The 16,934-nt window shown below is 49.7% G+C and overlaps 1 protein-coding gene across 4 annotated transcripts; it reads left to right on the plus strand.

Moving 5' to 3' along the window:
- Nucleotides 1-1,335: 1,335 nt before the first annotated feature.
- Nucleotides 1,336-16,836, plus strand: TPST2 (tyrosylprotein sulfotransferase 2). Of its 4 annotated transcripts, none has more exons than XM_028710032.2 (7): nucleotides 1,337-1,591; nucleotides 10,544-10,641; nucleotides 11,339-12,264; nucleotides 14,181-14,379; nucleotides 15,496-15,546; nucleotides 16,060-16,108; nucleotides 16,351-16,836. In XM_028710032.2, the coding sequence occupies exons 3-6, from the start codon at nucleotides 11,426-11,428 to the stop codon at nucleotides 16,087-16,089; spliced, it is 1,119 nt and encodes a 372-aa protein (XP_028565865.1). In that variant the 5' UTR covers nucleotides 1,337-1,591; nucleotides 10,544-10,641; nucleotides 11,339-11,425; the 3' UTR covers nucleotides 16,090-16,108; nucleotides 16,351-16,836. The 4 variants fall into 4 exon arrangements, with proteins under 4 accessions (XP_028565867.1, XP_028565865.1, XP_028565866.1 ...); XM_077919967.1 differs by lacking the exon at nucleotides 1,337-1,591 and adding an exon at nucleotides 2,295-2,648; XM_028710034.2 differs by lacking the exon at nucleotides 15,496-15,546 and having other exon boundaries at nucleotides 1,336-1,591.
- Nucleotides 16,837-16,934: the final 98 nt, after the last annotated feature.

The following is a 16,934-nucleotide window of genomic DNA, read 5'->3' on the forward strand; positions in this document are numbered from 1 at the left end:
AAGCTGGCAGGCAGCACCTAACTTGCCCCACAGGATTGCTGTGGTGGGGATAAAACAAGGCCCAGGAGAACTTCTACAGACACCCTGCTTAGGGCTGTGCAATAAATAGTTGAAGACTGGTATTGAAATAACATGTGATAAGTGTTTCAACAAGGCAATACACCAGTAAACAAAAGGAGGTGGAGAATTAATAGCTTCCCAGCTGAACAATGCTTTGCAGATACTTTGCAGGCAGTGTAAACAAAGAACTGGAAAGCTCTTCTTTCTTTCATCACACTCACACACACTGCTGGGAAAAAAAAGGAGGAAGAGTTTTTATTTTCATTTTCTGGTGGTGTTTATGTTGTTGGTTCCCCTAAGTAGCTTTCCTCCATATTAATAAGGAATGGTGGGTTTTTTTATTTATTTAAAGAAGCGTAAGTCTTTGCTTGCTTGCCCTCCCTCCCTCATAAAGGTAAAGGGACCCCTGACCATTAGGTCCAGTTGCGGACGACTCTGAGGTTGCGGCGCTCATCTCGCTTTATTGGCCGAGGGAGCCGGCGTACAGCTTCTGGGTCATGTGGCCAGCATGACTGGCGAACCAGAGCAGCACACAGAAACACTGTTTACCTTCCCGCCGGAGCAGTACCTATTTATCTACTTGCACTTTGACGTGCTTTTGAACTTCTAGGTTGGCAGGAGCAGGAACCCCGTCACAGGGATTTGAACCGCCGACCTTCTGATTGGCAAGCCCAAGAGGCTCAGTGGTTTAATCCACAGTGCCACTCATGTCCCATCCCTCCCTCATACCCTTTGATAAAAAGGGAGAGATTGATGGAATGAAGTCTTGGGTGGGGGGGAATGGAGGGGAGAAGATTTGGCTGGCAGCCTTATGCTTAACTGGAAGGTTGGGTACCTTGTGAGAATGGTGGGGAGGGCGTTTTTCAGTGAGCAACGCAAGCAAATGTGTGTCTGCTCACAAGCAAGCCCTACTGAATTCAATGAAACGTACTCTCAGGAAAGTAGAAGTAAGTTTAGTAGAACTCAATGGGGCTTATGCATGCACAGATTCCACTTAGACCTCTGAGTGTGGAAGCAGATGCAACTTTACTAGTAAATCACTGAAATAAGTTGAAAATATATAAATGGAAGTTTATTTAAGATTTTTTTTTATTAAATCTACTACTTCCTTACATTTTAAGGCCCTCCACCACTGCGGCGAAATATGGTGGGACCCTCTGCTGCCATGGGGAGGCGTGACAAGGTCCTCCTCCGCTGCAGATATATATCGGGATATTTAGCGGTGATATATCGCAATGTTGAAAACCAGGTATCGCCCCGCCCTAATCCCGCTGAGCTGCTGGGAGGAAGGCGGGTTGCCATCTTTCGAAGAGCGAAAAAGAGGAGCCCTTTGCCGACTCCTCCTTTCGGCAAGAAGAGGCCCGGGAGCCCCAGGCGGCAGGCGGGGGCGGCGGGCGCCTTCCTGCTCCCGGTTGCGCGTGACGTGGTCTCGGGGCGGGCAGCGGGAGGAGCGAAGGAGGCGCCGCCGAAGCCGCCCGCCGCCGCCGCCCGCGCTCCTCTCTCTGCTGCCCGGCGGCGCCCCATCCAGGCGGTGAGTGCTCGGGGGTCCCGCAGAAGGGAGAGGGGGAGGGGTCGCCCGCCCGCGGCTTCGGGCCCCGCAGGACCAGAACATGGCGGGGGGCGGCCCGGTGAGACAGGCACATGGCGGCCCTGATGGGGGAACTGTCCAGCCTTGTGCGCGGAGAGATGCGCTGCCCTTTGGAAAAAGCTGCGGGAGAAGTTGAGTCGAGAGCAGAGGCCTTTTGCCTGCTCAGGTCGGCCAAAGCGGCGCCCCCCCCCTCTCTTAGGCCGTTTGGCATCTCCGACCTGGGGCGCGGGGGGGGGGGCCAGACACGACTGGGCTGCGCTTGAGCTGCTCCTACCCTCCAGGCTGTTGGTTTCTGCACTGGTGGGGATGCGAGGCGGGGGGGGGGGACCCTGGTACCTGGTACTCAGCCACCCACGGGTGTGGCTCCAGGCCCCCCTCTTCACCCCACGGGTGCCCCCTTTCCTCTCTCCTGTCTGGCCTTTGGCTTCCTGCTGAGCCCACCAGCCTTGAGGAGAGTGGCTTGTGGGGCCATGGGGGTGGCTTGGGCAGCTTTCAGGCCCTGCTCTCACCCTGGGGAGTCTTTTCTGGGCCTTGTCAATAAAGGATTGTCCAGCTTGAAGAAAAGGGTTTTTCTTGGGCTACACAAGTTGTGGGCTAGGAACTTGTGTGGCCTTATGTAGGCGACTTCCTCTCTCTTCCCCTGCAGTTGGGCAGGAACAGGGTGTGCTGCTGTGCGGCCTGAATGGGACATCCGCCTTCCTGTGTGAGAGCAAGAGGCTCAAGTCCCTTGTGGTGTGACAGCTGAAGGTGGTCACCAATGGGCCGAGGGAGCGAAGGTTGCTTGTGCGCATGACCCCGAGGCCACTGCATGCTCCTGTCTCCCCGCTAACTGATCAGCAGAGGGTGAGGAAAGTCACAGGACAATGGCCTGGGGCTAAAGGAGGAGCTGTGGCTGGAGCAAAGGTTCCTGTTACCTGCCATGGCCAGCCAGGTGCCCCAGGGAGAAGCCCACCAAGAGGACTGCCCCACCTGCTGGTCCCCCAGCACCTGCTCTTCCCAGGTAGGCTGCTTCTGACCCCTGAGGTTCCATGCAACCATTGTGGGTGGCAGGTGTGGATAGACCTCTCCTTTTCAGAAGCCACCCAAGGCAGAGCCACCAACACATCAAGTGACAGGGAGGCTCTGTTAGGTAATTCTGTGTAGGGGCGCATGTTTCAAGGGCTAGGATACATTTTTAAGCAGGGTGCTGAGAGTTGTGAGGAGACCCCCATTCCCCTCCCAGAGCTACAATTTGCAGAGTACTGTATTTTTTTGCTCTATAAGACTCACTTTTTCCCTCCTAAAAAGTAAGGGGATATGTGTGTGCGTCTTATGGAGCAAATGCAGGCTGTGCAGCTATCCCTGAAGCCAGAACAGCAAGAGGGGTTGCTGCTTTCACTGCGTAGTGATCCCTCTTGCTGTTCTGGCTTCTGAGATTCAGAATATTTTTTTCCTTGTTTTCCTCCTCCAAAAACTAGGTGCGTCTTGTGGTCTGGTGCGTCTTATAGAGTGAAAAATACGGTAGTCTCTCCCTCTTCATAGGGAATTTTAGATGGCAACATAGTGCTTTAAGTAGCGTTTTTGTAGTGGTATCCTAGTGCTTCAAATGTATGGCATGAAAGTGGCTCTCCTCTGTCTTGAATTTGCCATCCGTTTCTTAGGATGACTCCATAGTATTGTGAGAGGGAGATAAACACTCTCTCTCTCTCTCTCTCTCTCTCCATAGCTGCACTACAGGCAACACCATCTTTTTCTTTGCTAAGAAGCCCCAAATTCTTTTGCTTTCCCTTGAAGGCAAGGAACTCTTTCAATGTTTCTTCCACCTTTGCAACATCCTCTGTTAGACTCTGGGATTCTCTCTCTCTCTCTCCCCCCCCCCCCCCATTCTGTTTCTTAAAACTATTTTCCATAGCATACTGTATATGGGAGGATCTGATTTCATAGCCAGTATGCTTACAATTAAGAATGTGCGCTATGAGAATTTGAAGGAGAAAAACATTTTCCTTTTTATTCCGTATCTCCAAATGATTTTCATTGTTTGGGACAATCCCATTAAACAAGAGCAGGTTGAATCTTACTTCCCTCCAATGATTATTATTTTTTCAACTTAAGAGTCATGATCCTAGTCCTCATGGGTTCAGGGCTACCCAAGTGGCTGTGGTGGTGAAAATAAGTGCCTGACAGGCTGCTGTTGGTGAGGTGAGGGTGCTGGTGGGAGAAAATGGGGTACAGTATAGATAAGTGGAGAGGAAGCAAATCCTGTGCCAGGATTGTACTTTCCTGATGAAAGATGCCTGGGACCTTCACCTCTCCTCCCGTCTTCACATCACATGCTCCCCCTCCCACTTTGCCGTGATGCTGTTCCCCAATTCTGTGGCTGCCTTGTTCCAGGCCATGCTCTTGGCCTAGCCAGCCAATACAGCTTACAGGGTCTCGGGTATCAGCCATTTCTGATGGAAACACTGTTTGCCCTGGTAGCTCCCAAAGCCTTCTGCTCCTTTTGTCTTTCAAAGAAGATGAGACTGTGACCTCAGCCCTACAGCGTGCAGGACACCCATCACTTTCGTTTTAATTGCTGCTCTGAAACTTGCATCCTTTGGGAAACAGCCCTGTGCAACCCAGAAGCTTCCTCGCAGGATTTTGACTGCTTGCCGTGCAAAAAGGGGTAGTGATGGGGGAGGAGCTGATGCTTTAGCTTCACGATGCTGCACTTCCTCTGCCTTGCGGATATGCTGTTTGGGCTTGGCTGGCCTCCAGAGGAAGCTTCTCTGAAGCTGAGTGTGCAGCGGCTGCCTTGCTGCTCTTCTGCAGGAGGCCATTTAGCAAAAGCGGTGTCTTGGATGGAGTGAGCTCCACGAAGCCAGGGGGCTTGTGGAGAGTGAGTGAGCAGCTGGCTGCCAGGGGGCTGTGGTGGGGCAAGCCACTTACACAGCAGACGTGCCCGGGGCCTCCCTGGCATCATCTCAAGCTGTTCCACATTGTCACTTGCGTGCCCAGGTGAGCAGTCAGGTGAGGCATTGCTGGGCTGGCACACTTGATAACAGCAGTTCAGCTGGCAACATTTCTATTGCTCTTTTGTGAGGCCAGGCGTCATGGAAATTCCAATAGCAAACTCAACACAACCATTTCCAACTGATGTAGATTTATATTGCCCCAACTCTCTTGATAATGGGGGATTTAAATTCAATTGAGCCTCTGTTTGCATTTCTGCAATTTGCTCTAGTGATTTCAAGGCCTGATTTTTGTTTGTTTGCCCCCGTCATAGACGGATACGGGCCTGAGGAGGTGGGGTGTCTTTGTATGCTGTGCTGCATTTTCCCAAACCTTCATAATCAGCAGTTGCACCAAATCCGAACTGTACCATCAATGAAAGACTGTGAGCTTTGGAAAGCAACTCTTAGTTCACAAGGGATTTGGAATAACCACTGTACTGTGGGTGAATTAAATGCTGCTGCATCAGCAGGTTATCTCCTGAGCTTGTGTGATTTTTGGTCATTTTGCAGTGGAAGAGACATGGGTTCCAGCGGAGACTCTTGGCTGCTGGACAGGAAGACTTCTTTGCCAAACAATAAGAAAACAGGGAATGATCTGCACTCAGCAAGCAGGACTTTCAGCTTGTGTATTTATTTTTTAAATAATGTAGCTTATTTGCAGGTGGATATTTTGAAACATGGGCACGCACTCATGAACACTTTCTGATGTCTCTTGGGAAGTCACTGATAGCCATGCGCCAGTCTTTTAATTGCCTGGGATAGTGATGGCCAATCTTGGTACTGTTCACCTGACCTGTTTTGTTGGGGCTTGGGATGCCTCCATAATGAAATCAGAGCAATCCATCGGTGAATGCTTCGTAAATATGGAGCATGTGTATTTGAGTTTGGATTTGATATCCCGCCTTTCACTCCCCTTCAGGAGTCTCAAAGCGGCTAACCTTCTCCTTTCCATTCCTTCCCCACAACAAACACTCTGTGAGGTGAGTGGGGCTGAGAGACTTCAGAGAAGTGTGACTGGCCCAAGGTCACCCAGCAGCTGCATGTGGAGGAGCAAGGAAGCGAACCCGGTTCACCAGATTATGAGACTACTGCTCTTAACCACTACACCACACTGGCTTGCAGATGTGCATCAACTTATGGCAAACCCAGACCAAGAGAGAGCTGCAATACTTGCAAGCGTGGACTCTCTCACACAGACTTACAAACAAAACCTGAAAATATTTTTGAGGAGGCCAGCAGGTGCCACATAAAATTGCTCTGGGGGCCAAACCCAGCCCCTTTCCTGGTCCACGTCTCCTGTTTCTATGTCAGATTGGGTTCATGCCCATCCTCTGGCCAACTCCATCACTAGCAAAGTGCCACGATAGCTGGTTGTCCCAGTTCCACTGCAGCTGTGTTGGCATCCCTTCACCCTCATGCTTCCTCCTAGTGTTCCCTAATTTAGAGTCAAGGAGGGAAGCAGCAGGTATTGCTGCACTCTCTGTCTCTGTCTGGCAGTAGCAGGGATGGAGGCATCAAAGAAAGGGCTGCTCAACAGGTCACGGCGTAGCCTGCCCCATCCAAGGGTTGCAGCCCTGAAAATTAGCAGATACTGAGGGCTTCTCCACACTTACCTTTCCTCCACACTTTCCAGGCACAGCCCACGCTTTGAGGCTCCAGGTCTGAGTGTTCTTTTTTTGCCCCAGAGCTTTCCACATGAAAAATACAGAAATGGAGGAAATGGCAATCTTTGGAAAACTTGAATTGCTCTTTGTTGTGCTTCAGCTTCAGACAGTAGGTTTTTGAGGGGAAGGCTCCAAGGCAAAAGCTAGAGAGCACTGGGACACAAAACTTCAAAGTGCGGACCATGCAGGAAATGGTGAACTGAATGAGGAGCTCACCAGGTAGCCCAGAGATGGAGAAGACGTTGGCCCTCCATATGCTGTGAGACTTTTAACTCCCATCAGCCCCAGTCCACAGGGCCAGGGTAGAGGATGATGAGTGTTGTAGCCCCTCAAGATCTGGAGAGCCACAATTGCTCAGCCCATCTGTAGGCCAATTCCCATGGGGGTGTCCACAATGGGAGTTCATTGCCACCTGTTTTTTCCCTACCCTCTTTGGGGGTAGGTAACTCTCACTGTTTGGTTTCTGCTCTGTGAAGGAGGACACTTGGAATATGCTTGGGGGGGGGGGCTCTGGTGGGCTTGGATTAGACTCTTTAACTGTCCTCTCACTTTGTAAGCCAAGAGGCCTTAACTTGGACCTTGCGTGGCAAACACCTTGCCTGCTTTGTGGATTGTTCTCCTGTGGGCAGAGAGCAATTTCTCATCAGCAGATGATCTGGGTTGCTGCCCACCTTCTACTGCTGTCAGTAGTTTGGACTGCCTTGCATGTTGTTGGATGGAGGGTGCTGCCTTGAAGCAGAAGGTTACAAAGGCAGGGCAGCCTGGAACTCGGAGGGAAAGCTGTGCCCACAAAAAGTTCCAATCTTGATCTCCAGGCAGGGCTGGAAACGTCTCCCGTCTGAAACACTGGAGCCCCGGCCTCTTTCCTTGTAGACAATATGGAGCTAGGCAACTCCAGGGCACAATTGGTTATAAGGCAGTGGGGGCCTTTGGCCCTTTCCTGCTTGTGGGATCTCTGCCTTCCCTCAGCAATCCCAGAGTGCCTGGCCTCGTCTCATGGGTGGCAGAGCAAGTGGCATATTCCACCTTGGCAGGCTTGGTGGTGTGCAGAACACCTGCAATCAAAGACAAGCTTCCTGCTGTCGTTTCCCTCCCCACCATCTCACTCGCTCCTTCTGGAACAGGAGACTTTATTAAAGGGAAAAAGCCTTGCACCAATTTATTACTTCCAAAATGCCCTGGAGTTTAAGCCGGATAATGAAATGCCCTTCCGATCACAAAAACTCCCCAAGGCAGTCCACAACTGAGTGCATATGCACTCAGCAGCATCTGTTGAATCATTGCTGATTTTATTTAAACCTTGCTGAAGAAGAAGCTGGCGTTTGTTCTGCCATCCCTGGTGAGGCGCTTTGTAGGAATGCATGGAGAACGTCCAAAGGGTCCTCTCCTATGAATATCTCTCTTGGCAGTGAGCTGCACGGCTCAGAATTTCCTTAGCAACAAGCACATGTGATGGTTCTAGAGTATCTCCATCCATTTGAACTACTTTTTGAAAAGTCTGTAAGGCCACAAGAACACGTGGCCACAAGAACATAACCCTTTACTACCTTCTTTGCAAGTAGGACACCAGGGTTTAAGCAGATAGATTTGGAGACTTGCTGGACTGCACAGTCAGCCCTTCTGCTCCTCCAGCTCTTGGTAAAGGAGCCTAGTTTACAAGTTGGGACGGATCTTGCGTTAATGTTCTCTCTTTCGGGGGGGGGGGGTTGCGATTGCAGGAGAGATTCAGCAAGAGTGAGCTTATGCTTTCCCGCTTTCCCTAGTCTGCATCTTCTCCCAAGGAATATGCCCACCTGCCATTCTCCCCAGCCAAGCTCCGTGATCAGAACCAAGGCCCGCTTGCAGGGCATGAGGGACTCAGAAACAGCAATTATGGGGGAGAATTGGTGGCAGGATGTAAGGTGACACACCTCTCCCTTTCTACCCTCTGAGTCTCCCCTGAGTTGGGAACATAGCTCAGGGGCAAAAGTTCCCAGGTTCATTTGGTTAGTAGCTTTAAGACTGCAGCCTCAGTTTATTTTTGTTTCTCTCTGTGTGTAACCAAGTGAAGTTGAATCACTCATGAGTGTGCATCAACTAAACACGTAAACTATCCCCTTAGAAAAGCATTGTGATCTGAGTTTCTGGGAGGAAATGAAATGCATAGTAAATAAATTGACATGTCTTCTGCTTTTTAACTTTTCTTAAGTTTCTTCCAGTGGTGGTGCAGTGCTGAACACTGCTCCCTGTGTAGCAATTGATCAGTGATGGCTGTTGCAAATACACAAGTCCCGTTTGTTATTGCGGCCATATATGTATACGTGTGTTTAGGTGTAAGTGAGTGCGTGAACTCACCCCAAATAATGCCTTAGGTCCAAACTAGGTTCTGTGTCAAATGTTTCTTTACAGAATGCAGGTTTAAATCGCTCCCCTGACACTGCTGTTTGTATTGGGAAGAAAGCTCCCATGGGCACCAATGTTGTGTTTTTATATTTTAAACCACCCTGTGATCCTCGGATGAAGGGCACATCAACACCCCAGTCGCATCTCCAATGAAAGAGAGGAGCAAGGAAGCAGCAAGTGATGGGGAATTGGGAGTAGGGGGTAGAGGGGGACACGACAGAAGGTGTGCAAAGATGTGTTTATGAAACCTTTGGGCAACTCCCCCCCCCCCCCCGATCTTCCGGGTGGCTCCCACCACTTTCCACCTGTGCCCTTTGTGCTGTTCTATGCGTTGTAGTTCTTGCCATCTTTGTCTGCGGAGCCTGTGCGCAAGGCTGTTAGCCAAAGCTTCCCTCCTGAGCTAAACACATGCTCAGTTGCTGTAGCATTGGGACAACCTCCTGTGCTTCAGAGAGAGTTTGTTATCATCAAGATGCTGATGCTGCCTTGATGATTGCCAGACAGGCCATCAGGGTGCGAGTCTGGCCTTCGCCAAAATGGTGCCCTCCAGACACTTACTAATTGATTCAATGTACCTTTAGGAAATTAATATTAAACCTCTGTTGAGCATTCCGCTTTTGATTATTTTATTTATTAAATTTGTGTACACCCCATACCCTTAGATCTCAGGGTGATTCACAACATAAAATGACAATAAAAACCCACTTTTGATGATATTCCACATGTATTCCCAACATTTAGCAAAACAAACAACACCGAATGTAGCTGCTTTGTGCTATTCTAAACACAATGGCTAAGTGGATGAGAGCAGATTTCTCTGAGATTGCAAAGAGGAAGTTTCTTCTTTGAACTGTTGACAGGCCTTTCCCCCCTTAAGTCATATTATACACATTTGTGCGTGTGCGAATCTATAAATAAGAGGAGGGAAGGCTGCTCATGGCTGAAGCCCTTTAAGGGATGTTTATGTCCCCTGCTTTGCTTCACTTTGTACAACATGGCTGCCCCAGGTTGCCATGGTGACAGGCTTATTCTGTGGGCTGCGCATTTGAGGGGTCCCTTTTTTAAGATGGGGACAAGTCAGTGCCTGCCGACACCACACTTTAACCTGGGGTAGCTTCCACCAAAAACATTTAGATTGCCTTGGGCCATTTGGAGTGAATCTGTAGTTGTAAAGAAGCCCCAATGAAGAGCCATTTAGACAATAGTTATTTGCCTCCCATTCTAACTCAAGTGGAAATTTTATGTGTTTTTTAAAAAATTGCCTCTTGTAGGATAAATACACTTTTGCTACATTTTGCCACACATTGCTACTCCTTGGTTGGCCGTCTAGCATGTGGTAACATTGCCAAGCGACCGAGGGCATCATGGAAAATCTGGCCTTCAGAATGACCTCTAGCGAGATGAGGGCTCTTATCATGTGTCCTTCTTCCAGCTTGGGATGGAAATGATCACTTAAACAGCAGCAGGGTATTTATGTCTGTTCAACTGGATGCATAATTTTGTGGAACTGGGATGTGGAACCTCTGTAGCTCTCAGGATGTTGGGAGCTGCAGTCCTGCAACCTTTGACGTCCTCCATCCCTGAATTACAGTGTTAAGCTATATATAAATGGTTCAACAACACGGCTGCTTGTTTGCACACCCAGCGCTCGGTTTGGTGTTGTTTGCAAATGCAACCCGCTTTTGTGTGGGCTTGTGTCATAACTGCGTGTCTTGGGGTGGGTGGAGGAGGAGCCCAGTTGACCGCTGCTGAGAAACAGCACCCATGCTGCCGAGAAGGGGAATCTCTTGCTCCTTGTGGCTCCAAGCCCCCCCCCCACTCCCTGCTCAGCATCTGACTGACCTTGTCCTTCTTCCCTCCCTCCCTCCCCACCACAGAGAATCTCTCTCCCGCCTGGGTGTTTTTGGAGAGCAAGGAGCAGCTAGCAAGCCAGCCAGCCAGCCAGCCAGCCACAAAATGAACTTCCCAGACCGAGGTGAGCGCCTGGCTGCCGTAATGGATGTGCTGCCATGTGCTGGCAGTGGGCGCATGAATCCTTGATGGCTCTGCCGGCGTGTTCCCCCTGTTTACCCCCCCCCCCCCCATTTTGTGAGATTAATATTTGATCACGCTCAAAAGCTACCAGACGCCATTTGGAGCCGGCTTGGTTATTGGCATGGAGGCCCAGCGGAGCATTGAGAGGGAGGCTGCTGTGCCGGGGGGCGGGGGGGGGGGGACTGTGAGCCAGAGGGCCTGGCTGGGCAGAGGTATTTGAGTGGGGGTCCCACTTTCTCACAGAGGAGACTCTAGTCTTGGCGCAGACGGGGGCTCCAGGAGTGGTTCCCTCCAAGAGTTCAAGGGGTCTATTGGCAGTCAGCCTTGGGGGAGTGTTAGAACTGGATGAAGAGAAGGTCCAGAAGGTTCAAAGTGGTTGAGCACCTGCTTTGCATGCAAAACGTCCCAGGTTCAATTCTGGCATCTTCTGGTAGTACTGGAGGAAAATGCTCTTCTGAAAATTTAGATGGCCATTGCCAGTCAGTGTAGACAAAACTAAAGTAGATGGACCGCTACTAAGCAGTTTGGCTCCCTTGTTCTCCCCATAAAGGAATAGAATGCAATGAAAATATTAAGCTAAATGCCCAAAGAACAAGTATCCGTCCCTGTCTTGAATGGTTGGCTTCTGTCCTTTCCAGGGAGTCTGTGGCTTGGTCTTCCATCCTCCGAATGCTGAAAGTGGGGAGAGCACCTCCGGATCCTGGGCCCATGTGGATGGGGAGAGGATGCGGGTGACCATGAGGCGGGTTCTTATGGGGGTGGGCTTTGCCATTGCCCTGATGGTCTCTGCCCACCTGGGCCAACAGATGCTGCAATGCCAACACATACTGGGCCAAGGCGCCAACCGGGGACTGATGCGCCCGGAGAACGAGGAGCTGGTGATGTTGGACTCCAACCGGGTGGAATACCGTTACAGCAAGGAGATGCCTCTGATATTCATCGGTGGCGTCCCCCGGAGCGGGACTACACTGATGCGTGCCATGCTGGATGCTCACCCGGAAGTACGCTGTGGGGAGGAGACACGCATCATCCCGCGTGTGCTAGCCATGCGCCAAGCCTGGTCCAAATCTGGCCGGGAGAAGATGCGCTTGGACGAGGCTGGGGTGACTGACCAAGTCTTGGATGCCGCCATGCAGGCCTTCATCCTGGAGGTGATTGCCAAGCACGGAGAGCCAGCCAGGTACCTCTGCAACAAAGACCCCTTCACGCTCAAGTCCTCCCTGTACCTCTCCCGCATCTTCCCAAACTCCAAGTTTCTCCTGATGGTGCGTGACGGCCGGGCTTCCGTCCACTCCATGATCACCAGGAAAGTCACCATTGCCGGCTTTGACCTCCGCAGCTACCGGGACTGCTTGATCAAGTGGAACAAAGCCATTGAGGTGATGCACTCCCAGTGCTTGGAGATTGGGCTCTCGCGATGCCTCCCCATCTACTATGAGCAGCTTGTTCTGCACCCCCAAAAAACGATGCAGGCCATCATGGAATTCCTGGACATCGCCTGGAGCGATGCCGTCTTGCACCACGAGGAGCTGATTGGGAAGCCAGGCGGAGTCTCCCTTTCCAAGTGAGTGTCTGTGCTGCAGCCTTGCTGCAGTGCTTGAGATGTGTGCATTCCTAGCACACTGGCCGTCATCTCTGGAATTGTCATGCCTTAGTTCACACACAATATGGGATAGGGTGCAGCTGAGTCTTAAGAGCATCTCCTTGGGTGCAGAAGATCCTAGGTTCCGTCTCTGCTGATGGCATCTCCAGAGAGGGCAGAGAAAGTCCCCCATGTGGAACCCTGGAGAACCACCGCCAGCCAGCAGAGACAGCACTGAGTTAGACTTTGCAAGGGATCATTAAAACGTGATTGGAGGGCTCTCCTGTCCATTGAGAATCTGGCATGGGAGGGACGAAGAGCTCCATCTGTCTTCCAGGTAGAGCCCAGGGAAGCTGCTTTGCTACAGCTGCAGGAGGGGGCTGCAAATTTAGCTCTGGAAACTAGCAAGGAAAGTCATAGGGGAAACTCATTTCTTAAAACTCACACACAAGGAGCTGTAGGAGGCAAAGTCCCCCTCAAAGCCTCCCTGTATTGACTTGCTTAATTTATATCCTACTTTTCCTCCAGCCCTGCTGCTTTTCTAGCTTCAAAGCTGTTTCCCCTCCCTCCAGGCTCAGTGTGGAGTTTTTAATATCTGACCTCCTCGTCTGTTGCTAAACTCACACAAGCGCTTAATTCACCTGGCCATTGTTAGTGTTTTCCTGGGTGCTTCCCTGCCTGGGGCAGCCTCTTGCTTTGTAGAGCTGGGCTTCCTTGCAAACTACCTTTAAACTTATATAGCCGTGGGGATTGAGAGCCTTGTTGCAACAAGGGCACGTGGTTCAGCTGTGGACCAGAGGCAGTGGTGATGACATGAGGGTTCGGATAGTTAAGCACCTCCTATGAATGCAAGCTTGTTAAAATTAGGTAAAGGTAAAGGGACCCCTGACCGTTAGGTCCAATCGCGTACGACTCTGGGGTTGCAGCGCTCATTTCGCTTTATTGGCCAAGGGAGCTGGCGTACAGCTTCCGGGTCATGTGGCCAGCATGACTAAGCTGCTTCTGGTGAACCAGAGCAGCGCACGGAAACGCCGTTTACCTTCCCGCCGGAGCGGTACCTATTTATCTACTTGCACTTTGACGTGCTTTCGAACTGCTAGGTTGGCAGGAGCTGGGGCAGAGCAACGGGAGCTCACCCCGTCGCGGGGATTCGAACCGCCAACCTTCTGATCGGCAAGCCCTAGGCTCTGTCCCACAGTGCCACCCTCGTCCTGGTTTGTTAAAATTAGCTCTTGCCTAAACCTATACTAGGGACGCGGGTGGCACTGTGGGTAAAAGCCTCAGCGCCTAGGGCTTGCCGATCGAAAGGTCGGCGGTTCGAATCCCCGCGGCGGGGTGCGCTCCCGCTGCTCGGTCCCAGCGCCTGCCAACCTAGCAGTTCGAAAGCACCCCTGGGTGCAAGTAGATAAATAGGGACCGCTTACTGGCGGGAAGGTAAACGGCGTTTCCATGTGCTGCGCTGGCTTGCCAGATGCAGCTTTGTCACGCTGGCCACGTGATCCGGAAGTGTCTCCGGACAGCGCTGGCCCCCGGCCTCTTGAGTGAGATGGGCGCACAACCCCAGAGTCTGTCAAGACTGGCCCGTACGGGCAGGGGTACCTTTACCTTTTTAAACCTATGCTAAAAACTTTTAAATTGAAGCGATGAACTGCATTTAAAGCTTAAACTGAGAACTAGGCTTAAACTTCTGTTTGTACACTGAATTTTGTCCTGGCTCAATTGCTGTGGCCTTCTACGGTCATTTAGCAATGGCTACAGTAAAGAGAAGCCAATTAAGGGCCTCACAGCGAAAACTAGGGACTGTGGAAGGTTGAAGAAATCAAGAGAGAACGTGAGCAGGTGCCACCCCTTGCCTCTCTGCTCTAGCCGGTTCTTACTGTTTTCTTGCTATTGTGCAGGATTGAGCGATCCACGGACCAGGTGATCAAGCCAGTGAACACAGAGGCCTTGACGAAGTGGCTGGGGCACATCCCGGCAGATGTGCTGCAGGACATGGCTCAGATTGCTCCCATGCTGGCTAGGCTGGGCTATGACCCCTATGCAAATCCACCCAACTATGGGAATCCAGACCCTCTGGTGATCAACAACACACACAGGGTGAGTGCCACTAAGCCTGTCATCCTTCAGGTGACGGTAGCTGGGTTGTGTGGTTTCCACCAGATCTATGCCATGTGATAAAAGATCCTGTAGCAGATCAACTTGTCTGGCTTTTAGCATTACTAAAGTTTGTGTTTATGGTGCAGCAGTTCAGTGACAATGCATTCTGCTCGAGAACGTGATTTTTTTAAAAAAAAATAGCACGAAGCCTTCATTGTTCAAGGAAAGGGAAACAACTAGTACAATATCAAGAAAGGCAGCAAAAGTTCTTACTCTCCTCAGGGCTGTAAGATAATGTACTGGTGAAGATTTGTGATCAGATCTCCTGTTTAAATAAATAAGTAATTATGCAGTTGCTGCGGCAGGGAAAGGTTTTCTGAATGTGATCAGAGCAGCTATGCTGATCTGATTCATACCCCAGAAGGATCCAAAGAGCCCCTGCAGTGGTAAAAACGCATGCCAGTACTTTCAGAGACAGTCTAGATCAGGGAAAGGGTTAATCTCCATGGCTACCAAGAATGGAGCACTCTCTCCTCCCCCCCCCCCCATGAAAGTACATTAAAGAGTTGTGGGGTGTGGGGTTTAAGCTCCCTGCAATACAAGCTGATCTGGTGGCCTTGATATTTTAAACATTCCAGTTGTGTTAAGTTGGGCAGAATTGGGAAGTGCTTGTCTCTCATTCCTAGCATCCTAGTGGCTGAAGGACCCCCATTTCTCAAAGCTAGAAGATACACATATTGTTCTCTATCTGAGCTCTTCTGTGTTCCTCTGAACAGCCAAAGGTGTCTTCCTAGAGGTCAAGAAGAGCCTCTTCCCACTTTCCCCATTTCTCCAGTTCACTTCCTTTCCATTCTGTGATTTGCAGCCTTTATTGTCCTAATTGCAGTCAGTCATTGCATTGCATAATATTGACTAGAATCCAGAATGGGCCAGCATTATTGAGGATAGCCAGCTTCCCAACTGCGCAGAGATATTCTGCAGGAGTAATCACTCATGCCGTGGCCAAAGAGCAGCATTCAGAGTGGAGGTGGACTCCGTGAGAGTTGAATGTGAAATCAGAGGTGTGGAAATATTAGGCGGGCAGGGGCCTCACCTGACCTTTTGCTCTTTGCACAGGTTCTTAATGGGGATTTTAAAACGCCTGCCAATCTGAAAGGACACCTCCAGGTGAGTTCCCCTTTCCCAGTCACCTTTCTCCATCTCTTCCGCTCTATTCTCTGTTGCCTCTATGCTTGTCCCCCCCCCCCAAAGACCCAGGAATGTTTTGGACCCTCCCTCCCAGGGCAGCTACTGAAGAGAAACTGCAAATGTCCTCTTTCCCCCTTGCCTTGATCTCGAGGTTCTGCACTTTGGAACTGAATTGCAGCCATGTTTAGGAGATCATCTGGGACTCTGAAATGTTCTTCCCATGGAGATTCCCCCTTCATTCTCTTCTAATTACACATATTTGTAAACAGAAAAGAAAAAAAGCTCCATCATGGTGAAATGTATAATTCTACACATTTTTAGACAGCTTTGACTTTTTCTAATTGAGATATCAATTCTGATATATAGAGGGTTGATTTAATATTTTGGCAGACTAACTTTGCTCCTCCTTGGCCAAGTTTAGAAAGGCAGAGTTCCCAGTGTAAAAAGAGCACAAATAATATGCTATTTTTTCTGTCTTGTGTCTTTTTGCAGGGTGCACAAAATACTACTGCTTTTCACTGACAAAGCTAGTGATTTCCAGGTACGTATTTGAGAAGGTGAGCAGATCTTCTTGCCAGGGTAGTAGAACTTATTTCTCTCAATTCTCAGCTTCCCTAAGTTTATAAAAATTAGGAGTGGGGGGATATGTCTGAAAGCTTTGCCTTGTAATCCTAAACTTATATATTTTGGGTGGCAGCACTGGCATTAATATAATAAATATCAATAGTTTGGCATTGAGTTCCAGGAGTAACTTTTTTCTACCTTCCTCTTTGCCTCCTTTAGATGCAAATTGCTTCCCGTTGCTCTGAAGAGGAGAAAATTTGCAACCAGCAACAGTGGAGCTCCGTTATCCAAGCATATTGCTTGCTACTGATATTGCCAAATCAAGTGCTCTCTGTGAAACACCTTTTGTGTGTGTATGTATGTGTGTGTGCATTTATTTGCCAGGTTTGGACAATTCTGACTCCCTTGTTTGAACACTCCCTGTGGTAAAAGGGTGAAATCTGTGGAAATAAAAGAGAACCACAAAGTATATTGGAGAAGATTTTATAGTGGTCTACTGGGGACCTTTTAAAAGTGTCTTGTAATTTTTGTTCTCTAATTTGCAGACCTCAGATAGCTCCATTAATATAACCTCGTTACAGCGCTTTTGTCTTATAAGCAACAATCCCAAATTTGCCTCCTTTTAATTATCTCATTTGTAATTTACAAAAATAAAATAGATTTATTTATTAATTCTTTAATAAATATATGAGGCTGTCTCCTTCACATGTTGCCTTCCTTTATTTCACCTGAGCTAAGAATGGTTCAGATACAGTATTCAAGTGCTGTAACCACAAAGCCACTCTTTACATAGAAGATTGTTC

Source organism: Podarcis muralis, chromosome 16 (genome assembly GCF_964188315.1).
Source record: "Podarcis muralis chromosome 16, rPodMur119.hap1.1, whole genome shotgun sequence".
NCBI classification, from domain to species: domain Eukaryota; kingdom Metazoa; phylum Chordata; class Lepidosauria; order Squamata; family Lacertidae; genus Podarcis; species Podarcis muralis.